The sequence below is a fragment of the Pteropus alecto genome, unplaced genomic scaffold (genome assembly GCF_000325575.1).
Source record: "Pteropus alecto unplaced genomic scaffold, ASM32557v1 scaffold156, whole genome shotgun sequence".
In the NCBI taxonomy this organism is placed as follows: domain Eukaryota; kingdom Metazoa; phylum Chordata; class Mammalia; order Chiroptera; family Pteropodidae; genus Pteropus; species Pteropus alecto.
The window spans coordinates 1,416,937-1,441,954 of record NW_006437746.1 but is presented as its reverse complement, the minus strand read 5'-3'; the positions used below and the strand labels follow the sequence as shown (position 1 = coordinate 1,441,954).

The following is a 25,018-nucleotide window of genomic DNA, read 5'->3' as shown; positions in this document are numbered from 1 at the left end:
GCTATGTTGTCCCGTGGAATTCATCTCCAGAGACTAATCCAAGAAAAGGTTTGACATAGATTTCATCTATTACTCTACTTTAAAAATTGTTTTCTTCCACGATTTTAGTGGTTCAGCAAGTAATATCATATCTGTAGAATTTACTTTTCATCTTAAGTGGCCCTTTTTGAACTTTGCCAAACCCGTGGACCGCAGGCCATTCATCTGAAGCTGTTATGAGAGTCTTTAGTGAGTAAAACCGAAATCCAATAAATGGCTCTGCCTGTTTGTTCCACTTTCAAAATGAGAAGTTAGGAAGTGAGGCCTCCCTATATGCTGGTATTTCTTATACCTCCTCCTCAGCCCCCCTCCTCTTCCCCATGTCCTTCACCTGCTTTAGGGAGGGTCTCTTTATATTCTGACTCATTTTTATTCCTTTTCTTGTCTAATGCTCTGCCAGTGGAGATCACCTCTAGAGCTCTCTTCTTCCTGTCTTTACCTTACTCCCCTTCTAATCTTTTGCTGTCCCTTTATTTTATGCCACATTTATAAGTATTAAATCACATCATAAAACGGTATAACTATAAAGAAGGCTCATAGGGTCGCTTCCTCAAAGTGTCTTCTTCGGTCCTTGCTAAAGAATGTTCCCTGGACCAGAGTGTTGGCGTCACCTGGGAGTATGCTGGCAATGCAGATCCTCAGGCCCCACTCCAGGCCTGCTGAGTCAGCATCGACATTTTAATGCAATCTCTAGGTGATCTGTTTGAACGTTATGGTTTGAGAAGCTCTGCCCTAGAGTGATAGTGTTCAGTGAGGTGTTAACAGGTAAAAAAACTGGACCATGGTTATATATATGTTTGAAAAGCAATGAGTTAAAGTGGTATTTTCAATTGTACAAACTTTCCCATTTTTTCATATGCTCATGTATATTACGAATCTTCATAATGGGGAATGTAGTGTGCAGTGTTTTTTAAACTTATTGGACCAATTATCCTTTTTTTGGAGGGGAGATACCTGTCAAATTGGAGTTTTGTAGAACATGGTGAAGGTAACGCTAAGTGTAGAAAATGAGTGTTTGCCGTGGTCCTGCAATAAATGCAATATGTTAATTTTTGGGTTTTATACTAAAAGTTAGCATTTCAATAATTATTATTAATGGTTTGCATAGGAAACTTGATCTGTGAAAGTCAGAATAGAGAGCAAGCCTCTTGCCTTTGATCAGTCCCATTTATATTCCGCTAAGAAATTTGAGCCTCAGAGAAAGTATTTTTTCCAGCCGCCTGTATATCTAATTTTTGCTGCTGAATTTTCCAGGTCACTAGTGTGTTATTGTCGTATTAGAAGAAGTGCCACTTGAGTAGTTCGACTGCGTAAATTGTGATAATTGTGTTGAGAGTTTTAGCAGTTTTTTTCCCCCACCTTAACACAGGCATAGATTGATTTAGTTTCAAATAGGATATTTCACAAAGCTAGTAAAAAGAAAACTTTGTTGTTCAGCTTCTCTGAGGAGTGAGAGATTTGAGGAGACCTGGGGAGAGAAGGAAGGCCAGTGTGGCTGTCCACAGGCAGCAGAGAGGAAGGGACATGGGAAGAGGCCGGGGAGGAGAGAGAATGCCCGGATCGTGCTGGGGCGTGATACGGGCCTGCCTTCGGGGTGTTGACACGGTGGTCATTGTTTTATTTTTACTCAAAGAAAAGTGCATGAGTTTCTATATACATGTGTTTTCACCTTATTGTTGCTAAGCTGAGGTGGTCTCAGGTGTCTGGTCACTGGCAGGTGGGGCGAGCGGAAGAGGAAGGGACCCAGGAACGAACACCAGGCGTACTGCTTACTGTTGGGCACAGAGGAGCTGTCCATGTTCTTATTGAGGAAACCGACGCCTGTATATCATGGTATTTTTCGATTGAAATGCAGTCCCTGAAGGAGGTCCACGCCATTTCTTTTAAATAGAAGAAATTGCCATTTACTGCAGAACATTTAGAGAACCTAAAGAAGAAAATGAAATCATCTGTAATCTCACTTCCCAGGGATAATTACCATTAACACATTGGTTTATCTTTTTTCAGTCTTTTATCTGTGAGTCTGTGTGTTTTATGCACACATTTATAAAATTAAGATTAGAGCAGGTTATATGTCGTTCAGTGTTCTCCAAGAACATTTAAAATTATCATATAATTTTTAATTTTGTGACACTACAAGAATTTAACTTTTCTCCCGTTCTAGAACTGGTTGCCTCTCATTTTTTGGTTTGTATTCACTCTCGTGCAGCGACTGTCCTGTTACATGTACATTTGTGTTCACCACTAATACAGTAGCACAGGCGTTAGGTACATTTAGGATGCTCTGCGTAGGTAATGCTAGGATGCTAGATTGTTATCTAGAAAGGTGGATGATGAGAGTGCCATTCACTTGTAATTTAACCAGCAGTCATTAAGACACATGCTATATTTCTCTTATAATAAAACCTATAGTTTAGGTTCTTAAATTAGCATACTTCCTGTTTTCATAGTTATTTGCAGTTAATAAATCTGATTTTCCATTTGAAGTATATAACTATAGCCGTCTTCTATATAACTATATAACATCTGTATAACTATATAACATTTATATAACATCTATATAACTATAGTTCATCTTAAACTAGATTAACTAGATGGTATCATTTCCTTCTGAATCATGCTCATGTTCTTGAGTGGACATTGATGTAGTGAAGGAATTTGTTTAGTTCACACTATCTACTGCGTTAGCTATGTGGGTATCAGTGTCCTCAGATGACCATTGTCCAGCAGCTCTTTTTGTTATTGGTGCTTGATTTATGCTGTGTCATCATCTTTAAAAGGCTCTGCTTGCCCATAGATGTGCTAAATGGCAGAAGATCCTTTTACCCCAAACAAGTGTTCGTTCCATACACCATGATGTGAAAAGTGAGTGTTCACAGCATGGTGACAAAGGACTCAGGTTAAAAGCGTGTGTTCTGAATATTCTGGTCATCGGAGAAATTGGACAAAACAAAAAATGACAAACCCTTGCCCTCCCCTCACCACTTAATGGGATACTTTTTGAACCATTGCTAGATGGTACTTTATATGTACTTCTTGCATCAGTGCTAGATGTAGAGAATTGATAACCTTTCACAATTCAGGTGCTTGAATGACTATGAACAAGAGGCTTCCAGAAGGCCTGACCAGGTATAAGAAAGAACCTTATAAGTTAGTCGTGAGTCTATTTACTAATCTTGTCCTATAATCTTTATTCTTTTTCTTTAAATTTCTGGTTACTTTGGTAGTTCTATTTTCCTGGTTTTTCCAAGCTATTGATGTGCCCTACAAATGTTCAGTCTTCAAGACTGGGGCTGGAGGAGTTTGGGAGTTTATAAATGTGTTTCCTGCTGTTTCATTGGGAAGAAAGAGATTGGATGAGGTCATTGCAATTTTCCTACTTATAATATCTAGAAACTTAAAGTAGCTAATGCAAATTAATTGTTATCAGATTATGTTTATAACTTTTATAAATTTTAGAGTTTACAATTTTAATATAGATAATCAAGAATATATGGAATACAGAATACAAAGGACTGAAATAAAGTGCTCAGCTCCATAAGATAATCTCTTTAAAATTTTTGATATATTCCTTCAAATTCATATTCGTTGTGCATATATATGGACACATACACATGCATTCACATATTCCATCCTCCCTGCTGCCACACACACATGCTATTAGAATCTTTTTATAGACATTGGATCAGTTGTATATCGTTCAGTAACCCATGTATTTCCCATTCAGTGATGTGTTTATAACTTTTATGAGTTTTATGTTTCAATAAGCTAAAGCCAAGTAATGAGAATAAGGGTGACAGAATAGCATGTCATTCTAAACCTGCAGTGACATGCACACATATATGTATGTACATGCATATGTATATATAAACACAGAGAGAAGGGGAAAAGTATATGAATATTACTCTAGACAACTGCTTTGTAAATGAATCACTAGTGTGGCTCAGAAAAAAAAACTTACTTTATAAACTCAGTGCCAGGTTCTTGATATTAGCAAATCAAAAGCGTATAAAACTCCTGGAACCCCTGTCTGATACATTTCAATTAGTAGAGCTTAAAAAACTCACATCAACTTGTTTAAGTTATGTAGATTCGAACTTCTTCTGCCTCCATCTTTTTTTTCCCCCTGAGGTCTGCAACCTTGAATGCACTTCGTTGCTGGAGAATCGGTAACGCATACTTTGCACTTCATATGCTTTGGGGATCATTTAATGACTTAAACATTAATTTTTAAAGCCGAATTACCGTGTTTCACAGGCGAGTTTGTTCGTGCTCACTGGTAAGATGGCTTCCTTCTGAGTTATTGACTAGAGATACTGCCTTTAAAAGTTTTTGCTTGTTAATTTTTACAGTAGCTGTTGTCCATTTTTTTCCCCCTGTCCCTAGAGAATTTTTAATTTCAAGTATACAGTACATTGGATAGACATTTATATAGTTTATAAAACGATCCCTCTAATTGCTCCTTTTTTCCTCTGGTTTTCCACCTACTAGTATATTAATGCTAACTACATTCCCTGTGCCGTGCTCCCATCTCCGTTTTTGTCTTAGCATGCTGGTTTGACTGAAGCTGGTGCTTCGGGTTTAGCATTCTGACCAAGTAGCGCAACGGTGGTTAATACTGAACCAGAAGCTATGGCTCTGTCTATAAATTCGATGGAAGATCCTTGTGAAATTCATGCCTGTAGAATTTTGAAAATTTGAATGCTAAGTCTACTAAAGTTTTTTTTCTGACAAATCGCTACGTTGCTAATCCAGCATTGAAAATATAGTGATTAACGTATGCATGTTATCAGATTACAAGTTCATATTGTGATATTTTTGGTGTGTCTATATTAATAAATATATTCTAGTAGAGACATTTTACTTAGATAACTTGGTTAAACTTCTTTAAGGAAAGTGTAATCCAAAGACGATTTTAGATTTATTCGGTACATTTTTTATTTCTATCAATATTAAACAGGAAAATTGTCAGTGTAGTTAACCACATGATTTCTCACTGTTTTTCCTTGAGGCTAAGCTATTATCAGTTGATGGCCAGGCTGTACTCATTGATGTTCACCTGTGACAGTTGATTGAAGCAGATCAATTTTACTGCTTGAGATTTACAAGAGACAATTTTGAAATTCTCTATCTCATTGCTCGTTTTACTCATTTAATAATTTTGTCTTTATGACGTCTGCTAGAGGAATGTCTCATCCTTTTGCTTAATTTCAATAAAAATATCATTTTGTTTGTGATGGATACTTCACATATTTGAGCCTATTCCTAACATTTTGAATATTTTATCATACCATCTTTATGTTATATAGCTATGTCCATTCTGAAATCACTGCCAAGTACCGTTTGGATGTTGAACATAAACTCGTCATGCTGTGATTTGGCTTATAGACCTAAATAGCTTCTGGTTTTTTTTTTTTTCTACGTATATATTTAGGTATGTTGAGCCGAATGGCAAGGTGAATTTAAATCAAAGCAGAATGCCTAGTGGATTGCACACTGAAGCGACTGAGGTCATTTTTGGTTCTCTAAAGGTTGCTTTGATTATTCACTGTTGGCACTCAGTCTTTGCCTGTAGTCTGTAATCGCCCCTCCTCCAGTGTTGTGAGATTAACATTGTTCTAGAAGCGTGGTGCACGTTGTTTAAGATTAAATATGGAGCTCTGGGCGATGAGTTGTAGGGAGTCAGTCAGTACTGTTCATTCATTTTTTTTCTGAAGTGACTAAAGGAGTATTTAGGGTACCAGATCCTTTTAGACTTAGAGCCAAAATTTTCTGTAATATACTGCATCTTCTTAAGGAACTTGGAGTTATTGTATTACAAACAAATCTTGTACTCAATCTTTTATTTTTGGTGTTTGGTATTGTTTAGTTTGTTTCACTCAAAATCATAAGCATATTTTAATCTTGCAAGATTCTTAATAATGGTTTCATCTCAAGGGTTGTAGCAACTATTGAGAATATCTTATAGGCAAATAACAATCATATTTGCTGTTGTTGAAGCTCACTGTACCTGCATCTTGTAGAATAGATGGAAGAAGGCAAAATTAGATCAATCCTGTTATAGTAATTCAAGAAATATAGAATGGGGTATTGAAATAAAGTAACAATGGTGGGGGTGTTGTTCTCACAGAAATTGGGGATCAATTGGATGTGGGAGGGAGGAGGAAGAGTGAGTCAAAGAGGGTGCTCGGATTTTTAACTTTAGCTATTGGATTGATCCTCACAGATCACCTTTTGGGTAGGTGCTGAGTGGGTGCTGGACGTGCAATACAAAGAATTGCAATAGACCCTTCACCCACATTCACCAAAGGTTGACATTTACCATATTTGCTTTATGGTTTCTCTATCTCTTGTTGTGTGTGCACGTGCACACATTTATGCTTACCCATTCAAGAAGAGGTTGCAGACCGAATGCTCCTTTACCTCCAGTCACTTCACTGAATATTTCCTAAAATATCAAGAACTTATCATTTATTTCGTATTACTAGCTAATCTACAGACCTTATTTAGATTTTGCAGTTGTCCCAGTAGTACTTTTATGTCAAACGAAAGTTCCAGATCTTGAATTGCAGTCAGTTATCATGTTTCTTTAGTTTCTTATAATCTAGAAGAGGTAGTCGTTGGCTAGTGGCTGTTTGAATAGTTTTGGAATCACGCGTGTGCATGCGTGTGGGGTTGTGTGGATATGGGAAATAGATTTGTGATCATGGTCCGTGGACCACTGAGCATAAAGTAGAATCAGGAGTTGACTGTGAGGAAGTGGGCTTTCTACTGTCTATATGCCGGAAGGGTGGAGACAGATCTATTACTCCACACCTTGGTGTCGATTCTTTTTTTGAATCAGAATGGCGACAAACTAGCTTGAGTAGCTTTAGTTCAGGAACTAGGTGAGACTGATGTATAGACAGAGGTATATAGATATATCTCCATCCTTAAATTGAAGCATATATCTGACTGTAAATTTTTCCTGCCTGGCAATATAGCACCCCATGTGAAAGGACTATGGCATAGCAAAAAAAATCGAGCTGCCTTGGACACACAATGTCACTGCGAAGCAGTGACTGTCACTGCAAAGCTTGGCCTCTGTTAAGCTCTCATGGGAAATTATATTTCTGCTCTCTGTAGCTGTCTTGCTAACAATACAATTCCATATTCTTGCCTACTTGTGTGTGTGTGTCTGTATTTTCTTTTCGTATATCAATAGGCACCTGAAATGATGTATAATCTCTCTATTAAAAGGGAAAATAACAGTAATACTTGTCAATACTCCCCCGTTATATTATACCTTTAATTAAAGAATGTTATAGGAATATAGGTTTTTCTTTTGTGTCACGTAATGAGTATGATTTTTATTTTATATCTTTAGGACCTCAGATGTGTAGATTAGAGATATGATCTCTCTATAAACAGCTTTGCTCAGAGGTTCATCTCTTCATGGAGTCGTGATGGCCAGTTTTTCTAGTTATTTATTGCCACACTTCCAGTCACATGGTTGAGTGGTAAAGAGGCAGGCTTTGTTGTCCGACTTGCCTGGGTTTGAATTTAACTTTATGTATTTGGGCAAATTACTTAACCTTTCAAAATTCATTTTCCTTTTTAATATAGGGATAATATTGTCAACTTTTCATGGCTCATTTTCAGGTTTAAATGAGGTATTACATATTAAAAAGTTAATATAGAGTCTGGCACAAAATAAGAGTGCAGAAATGGTAGCTGATATTATTTTATTTCTTTCCCTTCTTTGGTTATTATAATCTATTTGCCCTGAGAGTTGACTGCCCTATTTCATATTTTCTCAAAAAATTTTTAATGTCTTCCACAGGATTTTGTCTCTACAATTATCCGTTTACTTGACAGCCCATCAACTTCCATAAGAGCAAAAGCCTTTCTGGTTCTTTTATATATTTTGATTCATAACCATGAGATGCTGCTGCTTAGCTGCCAAGCCAGGTATGATTTTCTCTGATTTCATCAATAACTTCAATTTGGTGCCTGTTTTATTAGTTTCATCCATAGTGTTTCTTGGCCTCTGTGTACCTGGTACTGATGTTTTTTTCCCCTAGATTTTCCCAAGGGTTTAGTATTTCACAGCCTCAGCTTGAAAACTGTGAAGACTCAGCGAGCGCCTCTGGAACCAAAGCAAGGTGGTGGGAAACACTTGGAGTTTCCTAGGTCTGAGGATAATCCACAGAGGGTTGTTAGCGTTGCTTCTGGCTTGAGTCTTTGGGACGTATTCTTGGACCAGTGGTTTGGTTGTATTTTTTATGACTGTAGGGTCCTGAGATGAGTAGCTGAAGCCCAGAGGGCAGCCTAGTGAAGTGGAGGAAGGATCAGGAGTTTACAGACTGGGCTAGGCTTGGCCGATCTCTCATTCTCTCTGGCTTTCACCTCGCAGAAGCGTCTTGGATGCACCTCGGGTTCCTGTCATGCTCTGGTGCTTCCTGAATTATATTTAGCTTAATTAGTGGCCAACGAAGCAAGTACAAATGTTCGTGTCAGGGTGTAATACAGGTCTAATAAGAAGTCTTTTTTAGGGGAGGGAGAAATAATATTTAGCTTAATTAGTGACCAACGAAGCAAGTACAAATGTTCGTGTCAGGGCTAATCTCTAGTGCGATTTTATGTATCATATCCTTGAAAATGCCTTTCACAGAGGTAGATGCTGCTGTACACCAGTGTCAGAGAAACACACATTATTATTCCTCATTATGAGAGAACCCACACTGAGAGACCATTCCTCACTCAGTGCACTGGCAGCGTCTGAAAACAATCTCTTGGTGATGCTGTGGAGAAACTGGCACTCTAGTACGTTGCTGGTGGGAATGCAAAATATTGTAACTACTATGAGGAGGTTTGGCAATAACTAGGAAAATTACATATTTTTTGCCCCTTGGCCCAGCCATCTCACTTCTAGGATACAGTGTCCAAAGATCTGTTTGCTAGCAGAGAAGTGAAATGACACACAGCAGGTGTTATTTGTCATGGCAAAAGACTACAGACAACTCAGATATCCCTCAGCAGGAGGCTGGCCAGAGAACCGTGGTCATCCTTGGGTTTTCTCTTCCTGCCATGACAAATTGCCGCAAACTCAGTGGTGTAAGACGAGGCACGTGTATTAACCGACAGTTCCCGTGGGCCAGGAGTCAGGGCTCCGTGTCGCTCGGCCCTCTGCTCACGCCCCACAGACTTGAAGTGAAGGTGTTGGGCTGGTGCTACCGTCCTCATCCAAGCTCTCCAGTTGTTGGCAGAGTTCACTTCCTGGCTGATTTTTGGCTGGGGCTTGCTCTTCGCTTCTGGAAGCTGTCCTGCCTCTCCATTGGCAAGTTCTTGGAGGCCGGTAGGAAGAATACTTCTTAGACCTGGAATCCCCTCCATCCCCCACACCTCAAATGTCTTTGACTTCCCTCTTGTGCCACCGGCCGCAAAAAACTCCCCTTTCAAATGTTTTACCTGCCTGAGTTATGCTAATCTGCATATGGTGAGGTTAATTGACGAATTGGTACTTTACTTACATTTTCAAACTTCCTTCACCTGAGTATCTAGATTAGTATTTGAATAACTAGGGGGGTGAGAATCTTGGGAGAGAGAGAGTTTTAGAATTCTGCCGACTCCAGTCTTCATAACGGAGGACTTTACAACTGGGAAAGAGAGCAAGCAGGATCTCTGTACACAGCCATGGAGCCGTCGCCAAGACACATTATTATTCTGAAAGAAGCAAGGTGCACGACAGTACTTATAGTACACTGCCTTGTGTGTAAGAAAGGGGTGGAAGCAGAAAAGATATACGCATTTACTAATACTCCCAAAAATAAAAAATAGAAGTATAAATAAATGAAGAAATATGGCATTTTTAGGGGTAGGAAGAGAATAGGGAGCAGAGGCAGGAATGAAAGTCGTCCTTCTCTGACTGTACCTGTTTCATGATTTTGAGTTAAGAACCATGTAAATGTTTTATATAATTAAAAATAAATAAAAATAATGAAAATAAAGCTGTCTCTAAAAATTAGAAGCAACCTAGGTATCAAGTTTGTGACATAACTCCTCAGATAAGCGATATTAAAGTGTTAAAATCACAGTATTTGGTAGTATATTCCTATTGGGATATATATGAGGGGAAGAAAAAACCCATGAAGAAACTTTAAACTGCCTTGTGTTCTTGTCAGTATTAATAACTGTATTGCCATTTGGGAACTATTATATATAATTATATTACGAGAAAGTTAATAATTATACAGGTTGCAAGAGGAACCAAGATTTTCTGCATGAAAATGCAGTTATAAAAATTAAGTAAAATCATATCATCCTTAACTTATGATTTATCTTTTCTCTTTTTAGAGAAATTATTTTATAGTTTTATCTATTGAAAACCCAGCACTCAGATTTTAATCCCTAAATGCCATTTTCTACTAAAAGGAACTATGGCTTCTTGTATAAACGGCCTCCAAATCTCTGGCACAGAGATGCATTCAGGCAGGCGATGGACAAATTGAGCCTGGGACATGTCATCAGTGCCGAAACTAAGGAAGTCATCAGAAACTGCTACGGTCCTGTCAGAAGAATATAAGAGCCAACTTGAAGGAGCTTCCACTGGCCCAAGATGGAATTTTGAACATTAGAAGGAAAGACTGCAATATATTAAAATATCAGTGTCAAAAGTTCTCAAGTTCATAATTATATTTTAAACAAACAACCCTTATTAGTCAGTCACCTTTAGGAAATTGCAAGAGCATACAATCATCCTAGAAATTGTTCAGTAAAGGGACAAAATTAGTATTTATTCAGTGTTTAATATATAGACTTTAATACAGAGTAATCAAATAGTTGATTAGGCCAAGTTTTTCTTTGTAGAAGTTTCATAGCTAATAAATACAAGAGAAATGATGGAATTAGGAAATTTCCATTTTGCAACCCTAAACTAATGAATGGAATTGATTTAAAAAATAGCAATGAACTTTGTTGATAACTTCTTGACTATATGCTTTAACATCTCTAGACTAACTTCCTAGTAGTGGAATTGTTGGGTCTTTTTGAAGATGTATGTTTAACTTCTTAAGAAACAAAGTACTTTCCTAAAAAGTGGTACCATTTTATATTCCCACCACAGTGTATAAGAATTCCAACTTTTCCACACCCTCGCCAACTCGGTATGGTCAGTCTTTTTAATTTCAGTCATTCTAATAGGTGTGCGTAGTTCTCTTGTGGTTTTAATTTGCATTTCCCTGGTAACTTGATTTAGAGCCTCTTTTTCTTGCCATCTTTATATCTTCCTTGTTGAAGTATCTGTTGAAATCTTCTTTTTCTGTGCTTGCCATCTTTATATCTTCCTTGTTGAAATCTTCCGACCTTTTATAAAAATTGGTTGTCTTTCTTACCAAGTTTTGAGAGTTTTTTTAAAAAAATATATATGTATTCAGGATACAAGTTCTTTTTTTCTTTTAAAAAACTTTTCAATTATGGTTGACATTCAATATTACTTTATATTAGCTTCAGATGTACAGCATAGTGTTTACATGTTTATATCATGTACAGTGATCCCCTCAATAAGTCTAGTACCTACCTGGCACCATACATAGTTATTACAATATTATTGACTATTTTCCCTATGCTGTACTTTACATCTCTGTGACTTTTTCGTAACTACCAATTTGTATTTATTCATTCCTTTACCTTTCTTCCCCAGTCCTCCAACCCCCCTCCCATCTGGTAACCATCAGTTTGTTTTCTGAGGCTACAAGTTCTTTATCAGATAAGCAACTTGCAAAATGTTTTCTCTCTGTGGCTTGTCTGTTCTCTAACGGTGTCTTCCAAATAGCAGAAAAGGTCCAAATATAAATGAATAAACAAATTGTGGTATATTTATACAAGGGAATACTTAACTTAGCAACAACTACTTAGCAATAAATATTTTTTAAGAACTGAAAGGTTTCATCCTGCTTGTAAACTAACAAGTGAACCCGTCAGTTTCATAGATGCAGGCAGAAGACATGAGAATACTGGGACAGACACAAAGGACTTTATATCTTCACCAGCAACGTATGAGTGATCCAATTTCTCTGTATCCTTGGCAGCATTTGATGTTGTCCTTTTATATTTTAGTCATTCTAATAGGTATGTAGTGATGTCTCATTGTGGTTTTAATTTGCATTTCCCTAATTGCTAATGATGCACATCTTGATATGTGCTTATTTTCCTTCTCTGTTTCCTCTTCAGAGGAATGTCTGTTCATGTCTTTTGCTTAATTTCAAATTGTTTTTGCTCTTGAGTTTTGAGCGTTCTTCATGTATGTTTAGACATGAGTCCACTGTTGGATATACAGTTTGCAAATATTTTCTCCCAGTATATAGCTTGTCTTTTTATCCTCTCATCAGTGTCTTCCACAGAACAAAAATTTTTAATTTTGATGGTCATCTTTATCAATTTTTTTTTTTGTTTCATGCTTTCAACTCTAGGAATTCTGTGTAGATCTCAAAGATTTCCTCCGTTGTTTTTTCTAAAATTTTTATGTTTATCTTCCTTACATTTAATTTTGTTATCCATCTAGAGTTCATTTCTATATCAAGTGTGAGGTTTAGGTAGAGGGTATTTTTTTTTGTTTTTATTTTTATTTTTTGTTTTTTTTGCCAGCGAATATCTAATTGCTGTGGCAGTAGTGTTGTAAAGGCTCTTTCTTTCATTGAATTGCGTATGCTCCTAGTCAACAATCAGGAGAGCATATTAGTGCTTCTTGGTTCTCTGTTCTGTTGCATTGATCTATGTGTCTGTCCCTCCACCAATACTACACTGTCTTGATTACTGTAGCTGTACAGAAAACCTTAATATTGGGTAGAGTGACTTCTCCCATTTTATTCGTCTTTGTCAGGATTATTTTAGCTATTCCAGGGCCTATATGCCTTTCCATATTAGTTTTAGAATAAGCTTTTTTATTTCTGCCTAAATCTCGATGAGATTTTAATAGGAAGTGCATTAAACCAATGTGTCGATTTAAGGAGAGTTGACATATCTACTGTGTTGTCATCCAGTCTGTGAACATAGTATGTCTCTCCATTTATTTAGGGTTTGTTTTTTTTTTTTTCTTTTTTGCTTTCTTTTATTAGCATTTTGTAATTTTCAGCATACAGGCCTTGTACGTGTTTTGTTAATTGTATACCTAAGTATTTCATTTTGGGGGGAGCAATTGTAAATGGTATTGTTTTTTTTTTTTTGTTTCATTTCTTTTTATTGAGATAGAATTGACATATAACACTGTAATAGTTTCATTGAGATAGAATTGACATATAATATTGTATTAGTTTACAACATGATATGTGTATGTGTTATGAAATGATCAGTAGGTTTAGTGAATACCCATCACCACACATAGTTAACAATATTTTTTTCTTTTTACGAGAACTTTTAAGATTTACTGTCTTAACGTTCAAGTATATGATATGGTATTATTAACTTACAGTCACCATGCTGCGCTTTATATCCCCAAGACTTATTTATTTTATATCTGGATGTTTTTACCCTTTGACCCCACTTCATCCATTTCACCCACTTCCCACCTCTGGCAACCACCAGTCTGTTCTCTGAGTTCAGTTTCTTTTTAGTGTTGTGTTTTCAATTTTAGTTTTCACATGTTAATTTTTAGTACATAGAAATATGATCGATTTTATATCTTACAACCTTGCTGAACTCATTTATTCTAGGTAGTTTTTATTTTTTGTTTTTGTAGATTTGGGGAGATTCTCTCTAGAGTAGTAATCGTGGAAATATGGACAGTTTTATTTTTCCCTTTCCAGTCTGTATTCCCCCCACCCCCTTTTTCTTGCCTTATTGAAGTGGCTAGAACTTCCAGTGTGATGCTGAATAAGAGTGGTGAGAGTGGATGTCCTCTGTTTCTGACTTTAGGGGAAAAGTGTTTAGTTTTCTAAGTATCATTTTAGCTCTAGATTTTTTTGTAGATGCTCTTTATCAATTGTAGATGCTCTTTATTCACATCTATTCACAGTTTTTTGTTTTTTTTTTTTTAAATCATGAACAGGTATTGGATTTTGCCAAATGCTTTTTCTGCACTAATTAATATGACAATATGATTTTTTAAACCTGTTGATATGGTGCATTACATTAATTATAATATATGTTAGGTGTGGATTTCTTTGTTTTTTTTCTTCCTATTTTGAGTTTGTTCAGATTCTAGAATCTGAATATTTTGCCTGTTAGGAGACTCCGTGTCCTTACTTTGTGTCATTAAGGCATGTTGTTGCTAGGTAGGGATGGAGGTCTAGCTTGTCACTAGACCTCATTGACACTAACGTGGTGGGGGATCAGATTGCTGCCTGCTTCTGCTGGTCGGAGAATGATAGATCAGATGTCTTCCTGCTCAGACATGCTGACACTGGCCCCTCAGGGGAACTGGAGAGCAGTTGGCTTTGACTGGACAGGGAACGGAGGACCAGCTGCCTGCTCCACGTCAAGGGCACAACCCCTGCTGGGAAATGGGGTTACTGCCGCCTGCCTCTGCTGGGCAGAGGATGGCACCACATCAGCTCTGTGTTTGCCCTTGCTCCTACCTCATAGCAGGGTAGGTGGAGGGGATCACCCACTTTCCTGGCGTTGAGGTGGAAGTCGAGGTGGAAGATCAACTCCCTGATTGGCCGCATTGGAACTGGGGAGAAGGGAGAGGTAGAGGGTCGTAAGCAGTTTTCCGCTGGTGTTTTGCCAGAACAAGGCAGCTCTTACCAAAGAGGTTTTCTCTTAGGCCATCTTTTTCACTGGTTTAGTGGCTGGGGAAATAGAGCTTTTCTCTTTGGGTTGGAGGCTTCTGTAACACCCTTTCCCGAATACCTGAGAGGTAATAAGGAAACTGAGGAGAGTTACTGCCCAGTCCTTCATGTCCTCTATTCTCTGAGCGGTCCACCTTTTCCTTCCCACCTGTCAGACTCTTTCTGTGCTTAGTTTTATATTATGTCCAGGGATTTGTAGTTATAAGAGGGAGGAACTGGGAGGATTGGGACTATTGTGTCTTGCCAGAACTGGAAATCCAAAGTCACTCCTCAACACTGCTCATGGAAACGGGAATTGCTCCAATGTTTTGGAAAGTAACTTAGAAACATCTATGACTGTTAACAATGGCCATCACTTTGGCACCGCTGCGGGTTCTAACAGGCCTGCATTTGGTGTTTGGCTGCTATAAATAGAGGACATATTCGTGAGGGTGTGCAGTGTAACATTGTTTCCAGTGGTCAATACCTGGAAATGTCGTTAATGTCCAATGGTATTGAAATACTTTAATTAATGATGGCACAGCTATAAGTAGGAGATTCATTTTATTAACTTGGAGGGATGCCCATTATACATACAGATATGTCAAAAAATGAAAGAACAGTTATGAAGTTATTTTTATAAAACAAATAAAATGGCATAACACTTCTATTTGTGTGTATTTATATAAAATTTTGTATTAAAAATGCATGAAATGATAATACTAAATAGGGTTGGCTGAAGAGGATGAGATAGGGATATTATTTGTTATCTTTATTCATTTTTATTTTTAACCTTATTATAATGTTTCACTCCTGCAATTAAGGAAAATAACAAAGCAAAAGAATGAAAACTAAAAGAAACGTGAGCGATAGGTACCAGTTGATTTTGAAGACTAAGGCAGTCAAAGGTCAAATTTTTTAGACTTTTTAGATTAAATTTAGCAATATAAATTACACCCAAAAATGCATAGGTGGCCAGTATAGACCATGGCAAGATGGTTGCCATTCATTCCTTTGTGCTTTTCAGGCCACATATTACACTGGTACACATATAAAATGCAAGACGGAATCTAATGGTATGAAAAAGAGAGGTAGACTTCAGGCCAGAGAGATGTTAAAATTCTCTGTGATGAGTTTATGTGGGAAAGTGTTCTTTCCTTAACTCGTCCCTTGAAACTCCACGAGCACCTGGACTTTTGAGCTCATCACTGATACCGCCTGTCTGCCTGAGATCCAAAACCTCATATCGAGAGCCCACGATAACCTTTGCTACAATATGTAGATATTTTTTCCTGCTTACCATCACCACCATTGGCCTTTTATGGATTAAATTTCAGCACATTTTTATGATGTCAGCTCTCAAATCTTTCTGGCATGACAGGCAGTGAAGTTGAGCTGTCAGAATCAGATAAAAATGGTACAATAGCCCTCAAATGTCCACCTATTTCTTCAAATGGCTTCATGCTCATATTGAATATGACAGGTGATGAAATAGGGTCTTAAGTGTCTCCAGAAATGATAACCCTTTAGAGGATAAATAGTCTTATAAGTTCATTGTATATGTTTGCTGTGAGCCTGAAATGTCAGTGCCTCCTGATGGATCAGGTTTTCTAGAGGAACCCCCGCCCCCGTCCCCCCGCTTTCCCGTAGCATTGCTATGAATATGATAATCAGTGAAATAAAAGAAGTCTGCTTTGATCTTGAACAGTTTTTTTTAAAAAAGAAATATTTACTCTGTGTAATTGGTTAACCGTGTGGGAAGAAATGATCTTCCTAGCTTACACCATCGAAAAGTCAATTCCAGATGGATTAAAGAATTACGTACCAAAAAAAAAAACTATAAACAGCTGGAAGAAAATATATTTAAATATGGGTAAGGAAAGCTTTTCTGCGTAGAAGAACAATGGAAGAAACCATAAAAGCAAATACTGATTGTTTGGCTATGTATGGAATAGAAACTTATATCGCCCCCAAATCATGAATAAAATCTCATGCTAACAAAAATCTATAAATTTTTGCTTCGTGTATAACAGTTAATCTACGTACTGTAAAGAGATTCATAAAGATGTAAAAGGCATTCAGTCTCATCAGTAATCAAAGAAATATAAATTAAAATAACCAAATACTATTTCTACCCATCATACTGTCAAATTATGACAGAAAACTATATCTAATATCCAAAGTACAGATGGAGGGACAACTTTTAACCAGTTGATGAGACTGCCTTTTTGAAGGCATTTAAAAATGAAGACTCTGTGTAATTGGTGAGCCATGTGGGAAGAAATGATCTTCCCAGCTTCCACCAGTAGTCCCTCTTTTTAAAATAAACTGGATTCACAGGTTTGCACTTCCCTGGGGACGTCAAGTGCCTGAAAGGTCTGAACCTGTCTTTCCTTGGTTGCCGAGGTTTTCGCCAACTTTCGCTGTTACTTCGCCAACTTTCACTGTTACGTAGGGAAGCGCCTGGAGGCTCTGCAGAGGCCCCCCCCTGGCTGCTAGTCGCCGCCACCCGGTGGGACAGCAGCCCAGTTTTCTCTTGGAAACTCACCACGATCTCTCACTCTTAACCAGTAGAGGAATCTTCCTCATTTTCCAAAGCAGAGTTGTGTCCTCTGGTGGAAACTTTCCTTCCTCGGGACCAGTGGAGCTCAGGGTTACAGGGACGGAAGAACCCCTGTGAGCGGGGTAGCAGGTGTCATAGTGAGAGGCGGTCACTCCCTCTCCTGCCCCTGGACTACCAGACCTGTGTGTTTTGACTAGGAGAGGCAGAAGCATAGATTTTGTTTGCTGGTCCAAATCTATGCTTCATTTCATTCTGTTGTTTCCCAGCTGGCATCTACTGAGTTATCAGTAGGCCATTTCTTCTTTCCATCAAGCCAGTCATTTCCGGGTGATGGGGTACTTGCTGAGACGAGTGAATTCCATGAGCCTAAGCACCTTACCACACTTGCCATGAACAGGTTCCTTGGTCAAGTATAGGGTATATCGATTACCATGATGATAGGGCATTTTTTACGTCTATACTTGTGGCACTGGCGGAAGCCGATGGGCAGGGAAAGCACACCCACGTCCAGGATTGCAGTGAGGAGAGTTGAGTGCCCCTCCCATAAACCAACTTGTTGCTGGATGACTGACTGGTCTCCCCGGGAAATGGGGCCAAACTGGGGCTCAGCATTGGTTTCTCCCATCGGCTGGAGCAGCAGCATCTAGACGAGCATTTCTTTTGCTGAGCCCATGCGTAGCCTCTATTGTTGCCACTCTGACCACTTTATACTTGGTCCCATTGAGCAAGCCCTGCGGTGGCTGGAGAAAGTCTCGACTGACATTGCAGAACATGTCATCTTGTCTACCCGATTATCGAGAGCCTCTTCTGAAGCAGATGCTCTTTACTGGGCATCCACATGGTACAGAAATGTCTTCATGCTTTGTGCCCATTATGAGAGGTTCATCCACGTACCCCTTCCCAGAACTTCTTGTCACCAGTCTTCAAATCTTGTTTTTTCTAATTCTCTGACCATCCTATCAAGCCGTTAGCGAGTGCCCACGAATCAGCATGCGTTTGTACTTCTAGACGTAGCTCAGTTTAGTTTAAACACAGGGTACAATAAAATATGTTGTTTGAACTTCTGCTAACTGGGAGGATTTCCTTTTTCAGGGACTCTTCTGGTTTGGTTTGTAATACTGCTGCAGTCTGCTTCAATTCGGTGCCGGCATATTGTACTGAAGCACTCGCTAACCAGGTTCAGTGTTTTCCTCTTCAGTCAGCTTGTCGTAAATAATTCCTAATCAAGATCAAGAGAGGGAAGGCAGTGCAGAAGAGTATGTGTTGAAAGGATCTGAGCCACCTACTCATGCAACCGACTAGTACATTCTGGACCTGTTCATGCTTTGTCTCTTACACTGATCAGCCCACTTGATGATAGGTTACTGCTGTGCACGCCCAACCTAGTGGCTTGGTGTGTCAGGTTAATGTTAGGTAACAGACCATGCGGTCATTGGATGTCAATAGTCATGTGTTCATTCTCTGTCAGGAGCTGTTTCTCAAAAGAATAGCCATCTGCAGATGAGAATGTGGCTTTGCTCTAAAGCTCCCATTCTTATCCATTTGGATTGCTGGAACAAAATACGAAAAACTGTGTAGCTTATAAACAACGGACATTTATTTCTCACATTACTGGAGGCTGGAAGTCTGACATTGTGGTGCCAGCATGGCTGGATGAAGGCCCTTCACATGGAGGAGGGGGCCAGGGAGCTCTGTGGGATCTCCTTCATGGGGCACTGATTTCATTCAAGAGGACTCTGCCCTCATGACCTAATCACCTCCTAACACTGGGTTCTAGGATTCCAACATGTCAATTTTTGGGTAGGAACAAACCTTCATACTGTAGCAACCCCAAAAATCTGTGTTGTGATTCACTTGTTGGTGCTTCCATGGGGCTCCACGTATCACCCCTGTTTTCCATGGTCACTCCAAGTGTCACTAGATCTGCTATCTCAGAAGGCCCAAGGGGCAGAGCAGCCTCCACTGCAGATCAGAATTGTAGCAGAGCCTTTATTCACTCCAGCTTCATTCAAAATTGGGAGATTTATGTCAGAGGGACACATTCAAAGGCGGTATGTATTGCCTCCTAAGTTCACAAAGGCATACTTTTATAGTCATAGGAGAAGATGCAGTTGCTTGTCTTTGACATGGAGGGATGTGCTAACAAGCTCGAGAAACTGCTAGGCCTGTGGATTTTTATGGGGCTTATCTGACTCTCACATGTCTTACTAAGCCAGCTAACGTACTTGCTGCTGCTAACTGTCCCTCAAGTCCAATCAGCTTAATTTCATCAAAGTAGGGTACAGGTGTGACGCTTGCTGGGACATCAAGATGATCTAGATCTTTGCACACCGTTTTATGGTCAAGAGCAGGATCATTGCCATAGCTTGAAGGCAAGACAGTGAATGTTTACTGTTTACCCTGATGAGTAAAAGCAAACACAGACTGATGGGGTTTTTTCAAACTAATACGGAGAAGCCTTTGCAGGTCAGAAGCAACTAAGATGCCAGGGCAGTGCTGATTTACTCCAGTAGAGATACTAAATCTGAAATTGTACCAGCAATTGGAGTCACAACCTGTATATATTTTAGATAATCCGCAGTCAGACACTCAAGATCCATCGCAGTCATTTTCTAAGATTCTGCACAGGCCAAATAGACAGTTTAAATGGGGATATAATAGATTTTATCACCCCCTCAGCTTTCAGTTTTTGCTGTTGGTGTTAATTTCTATGATTTAGTTTTCTGTTGATATGGGTTACTATCTTGTTAGAGAGGGGACATGCCAGGGACTTCTGTTCCCCCTTCTTATCATAGTCCTCACTGTACTGATCAGATAGCCAGTGTGTGGACTCTGCTACTTGCTAAGGATGTCTACTGCATTCGTACATTTAGGAACCGAAGAAATAATCACAAAGCAGGTCTGTAGCTATGCCGGGTCACTGTAATTTGAGTTGGGGCTAAAACTCCATTTATCACCTGACTGCCATAAGCTGAGAGAATAGCTTTAATTACAAGCAGAAATATTGAATTGAAAAGTTTGCTGAGGATTCTGACAAGGAGATGGAAGAGAGGAAAAATGCATCCCGTATTTAAAATACAAGTTTTTCCCGCATGAGGAAAACAGCAGGTCTAAGTTAAAGAATGCGCAGTAAATAGATTAAAATGGACTTAAAGTGAATCAAGGAGAAGTTTGCTGTTTCGATTCTTGGAAACAGCGCATGGCTCCAGCAAGGGCCCAGTTGTGAAGTTGTTCAGGACGAATGTGAATGGGATGGGTATCAAGTTGACATCTTATTCTGGTAGTGTGCCACGCACGGGAAGGTCTGCAGTAGATACAGTGGAGTAGCTCGCTGCGGGGTGGGGGGTGGGGAGAGTGGGTAGGGTGGGGACAGTGATCTCAGCAAAGCGTGAAGAGTGGAAGGCTGTCCACAGGGGTAGGAAAGGTGGTGGGGTGCGAGGGTGATGGCATTCTCCAAGGAGGGGCCGGATTCAGTTAAAGCGAGGAGCGAGGCTTCTCCGTCTCAAAAGCCCATGTGACGGACTCGCCACAACGGGAGTGTGCCGTTGCTCTCAGCAGTTAGGCTGTGGGAGTCTTGTCTCCCAGTCACACTATTTCCAGGCAGTCCGTTCTTTCTCTTTCTTGAGTTCCTTTCTGTTTCTCCTCTTTACCTGTACACTTGTAACTCCGAATTGCCCGTCTCATCCTTTATCTAGGCCACCATTTGATTAATATTCCTCAAATGCCACTTTCATCAAATTCTTTCCTTTGCTTTAAAAAAACGCAGTCAGCAGTAACGTGACGGCTGTGTGTAGAGCCAGAGGGGTGATGGAGTAATCGGGGGCTCATTTCATAAACCATGTAAATGTCTAACCAATGTACTGTATATTTGAAACTAAAAGTAAAATACTAAAAGAAATAAATTTTCCTTCCTGTAACTTCCCTGTGCTCCTTCTTTTTTCAGTTAGCATGGCTTTTGTGCCAGGTTTTCCGGTACGCAGTTCATTTAGAAATTCGTTCATAGGATGAGAAACTCACCTCTTCTTATCAGCTCCTAAGTCTAAACTCGTCTTGGTCCCCTGCCATTCGGAGTTTAGGTAGCTGCTGGGCTTCTGCCTACTTCCCAGGCAGGCGTTTCCTTCAGGTGTGTTTGGGCCTCCCTCAATCCGTGTATACCTGCACCGTCATGGTTAGGAAATTCTTGGAAGGTTCTGGCTGTGAATGGCACAATTTCCTGTTTTTAGGACTAATGAAGATTTCCTATGGGAATGTGCAAAAAAGGGACGTACAATGCTTGGGTTCATCTTGCCAACTTGAACTGGAATTTACGTTGGCAGTTACAGGGCTCATAGCAGGAATTTAACATGCATTTCTGTTTTCCTTCCTACGTCAGCCTCTTGCATCATCCTGGGCCCTCTTCTTTTTCACAGTGATTACTGTCCTAAGGAGATTTTTTTTTTTTTTTAAATAATCTAATGGCTTTGAATACCACTCGTGTGCTAATATGCACCTAGATGACTTTTTCCCACCCTAGGTTTATATCATCTTGATATATTCGATGGCATGCCCGAGAAGAATCTTAAACGTAAACCAAACAAATCTGCTTCCTAACTCCATCTCCACTCCCCAGCTCCTCATCTCAATAACACACAAAAATGCTAGGTTGCGTTCTTTATCCAGTTCTTCAAGCCCAAACCTCTGAGTAACCCATATGATTTTTGTTTTCATCACTCAGTTCAACTCATCAGCAAATCTTACTGACTCTTTCTCCAGAAGATCTCCCCTCACCCCCATTTGTCCAGTTCTTTCCATCAAGATCGCTTCTACCCTGGTCCAAGCCCTCATTTGTCCAGTTCTTTCCATCAAGATCGCCCCTACCCTGGTCCAAGCCGGCAGCATCTCTTCTCCGTGACACCAGCCTCCTAACTGGCCTCCCTGCTTCTAGGCTTGCCTCCCACCTCAACCCGCTCATGATCCGTTTTCCATACAAAAGCCGGAATAATCCGATGAGATCAGATTGGAGTTAGTTGAATTCAAGGCGATTCCGATTATAATATTAAAGCTTAGTTCCGTGGAAATTCCAAGAAGACATTTTTGGGAGGGATCATGGTGAATATATAAATTCATTTAGGAATTTACTGAAATATACAAATAGCCACCTGTGACTATAAATGTTTATGTTATTGCTGTGGTTACCCATGTACTTACAGTGACATATATAAATTGTGCTGATTTAGAATTTTTTTATTGTGTTTAATAAATTTATTTCAATACTCTGCACGCATCTTTTTAAACTGCTTTATTTAAGTGTCTTCACAGCATGTTTGACATCAGTTCCTCGCGTGTCTTCTGCATCGTCTGACACTATTTCAGAGTAGATCATCTTTTCCGTTTAAATTGTTTCAGAGCTAGCACTTTTTACACCCAGGATATGATGCTTTTGCTGAAAATGTGAACCACAAATCCTTATATAACAGTAGATAGTTATCTTAGATAGTTTTTCCTATGTTTCTTTGTAATCTATGTAATTCGATGTGCGTGTATGGTACGTGGATATATTTCACTCAGCACTTTTCATTGTTTTGTTTCTGGTGGGAAGGTTTGTTCGAATGACCTAACTCACTTTTACCAGAAACTAGACGTCTGCTGTCATCTTTCTTGAAGTACCCTCTGCCTGGCAGCCAGGCTGCTTTTTTTTGCGGTTTTCTTCATTCTTTACCAGTCACTCTTTGCCAGTTTCCTTTGCTGGTCCTTTTTCATATTCTGGCCTCTGTAGTAGTGGTTCCATGACTCAGTCCTGAGACTTGCATTCCTCAGGTGATCTCATTTAGTTTAATGACCTTAAATACCATCGACCCAAGGATCACTTTCAGATTAATGCCACCAGTCCAGACCTTTCCCTGAACTCAGACCTGCAAAACAGCTGCCAACATGATATGCCCTTGCATGTCTGCTAATGATTTTTCTACTCCATACTACTATCCTACCATTCTTCACCCATCTCAGTCAGTGACAGCTCTGTTCTTCCAGTTGGTTAGTTGCATGGAGTTATTCTTGCTTTCTCTCTTCCTTTCAGTCCAATCAATAGCAATATAATTATTTATACCTTCAGAAGATACCCAGACTCTCATCAGTTCACACCTCTTCCATACTGCCACCATGATTTCTCACTTGAACTATTACAGTTGCCTCTTAACTGATCTTCTGTTTCTATAGTTTATCCTTTTCACAGTCTCCAGAGTGCCAATTTTATTCACAAATTAGATCCTGCCACTCCTTATTGAGAGTAAAATAAGGTTCTTACCGTGGCCTACAAGGTCTTACAAGGTCTGGAGCCCAGTTTGCTGTTTGATCTTTTCTCTCACTGTGCTCTGGCCACATAGGAGCCCCCCTGTGCATAGACTTGCCTTTGGGATGTTGCATGTACCTTCCTGGCTGCCTGGAATGTTTGGCCCTCGCGTTGCCATTGCTTGCTTCTTTATTCCTGATCTCTGCTCACATGATACCCTGTTAGAGAGCCTTCCCTGACAAGTGACTCACTGTCTTTTTAATTTTCACCGTAAGACTTATCACCACCTTAACTATTTCCTAGTTATTTATTTGTTAATTGTCTATTTCTTCCCACTTGAATTTGCACTCCATGAACTGTATCCATCAACTAGAAACATGCTTAGCACATAGTAGACACTGTAAATATTTATTGCATGAATAAATGGATGTCATCATCCTTGTTCTCATCAAGCTCATTTTACTATAGGGGCTGCACCGATGTAGGTACCGGAGATAGAGTGGACGTGGCAATTTGGCGACAGAAGCATCGCGGTGCTGCAGGAGGGCTGCTGGAAGGCAGATGAGGGTAGCATAAAGTGAGAGGCGTGTAGAATGAGCATAAGGATTCCGATGGGGATGGGAGTAAGAAAATTGTGGTCAGATTAATGGGAATGAATTGTAGAGATAAACGAAGGCAAATGTGGGTGGGGCCTTAGATTGCGAAACAGACATGTTCTGGGGAGAAATAATTCTATTAAAGGTAACAGGGGAAAAAAGGACTAGATTTTATTTATGGTTTAGTTTACTCGGATTACTCTTCAGATTGTTAGTCTTTTTAACTCGATACCCTTGTAGAACACTAAGAAATATGGGTAGTTTTGTTGTAGAGCAATTGTAAAGTGTTTATGGACACTATGCTCAAATGTTTTCACATTTTATTTTCTCCTTAGAATGTGAATTCTTTTAGTAACTAATGTTCCCTTGTCAGTAAAGTGAATTTATTCTATAGCTTGTGTAAACACATCCTGTAATGGGAAGGCGTTGGGAGAGCATCCCAGAAGGAAGAAATGGAGTATTATTCTAGAGTTAGTTTTATATTGTTATGGGTCCCATCAGTCTTTTACTTCTCCCAGCAGAGGTAATAGATATTTTCGTATGTGTTAACAGCATGTACTAGTGTTTGAACTATTTGAGTAGTTTTTACCTTAAAGATATTTCAAACTATAGTAATTAAGCAGCATATTATTAAATTTTGTCACAGATAATTTAAATTTTGGAGAAAAGTTGACTCCTTATAGTCAAGTGTGAATTTGGTTTTTTTACTCTGTAAATTTTGTCAGGATTTCTTTTGGATTCCTTGATTTCTGAAAGACAAACATTTCCTTTTTCTCTATCTTCTGCTTCTGGGATACCTGTTTTTTAA

The 25,018-nt window shown here is 39.2% G+C and overlaps 1 protein-coding gene across 1 annotated transcript in view; it reads left to right on the top strand.

The window, feature by feature from the left end:
• The window catches only part of ULK4 (unc-51 like kinase 4), a 386,787-nt gene that overhangs the window by 83,274 nt on the left and 278,495 nt on the right, over positions 1–25,018 (top strand). The window contains 2 exon segments of the mRNA XM_015591710.2: positions 1–48; positions 7,862–7,989. The exon segment at positions 1–48 is cut by the window's left edge and continues 13 nt beyond it. Coding sequence (XP_015447196.1) covers positions 1–48; positions 7,862–7,989 — 176 coding nt within the window.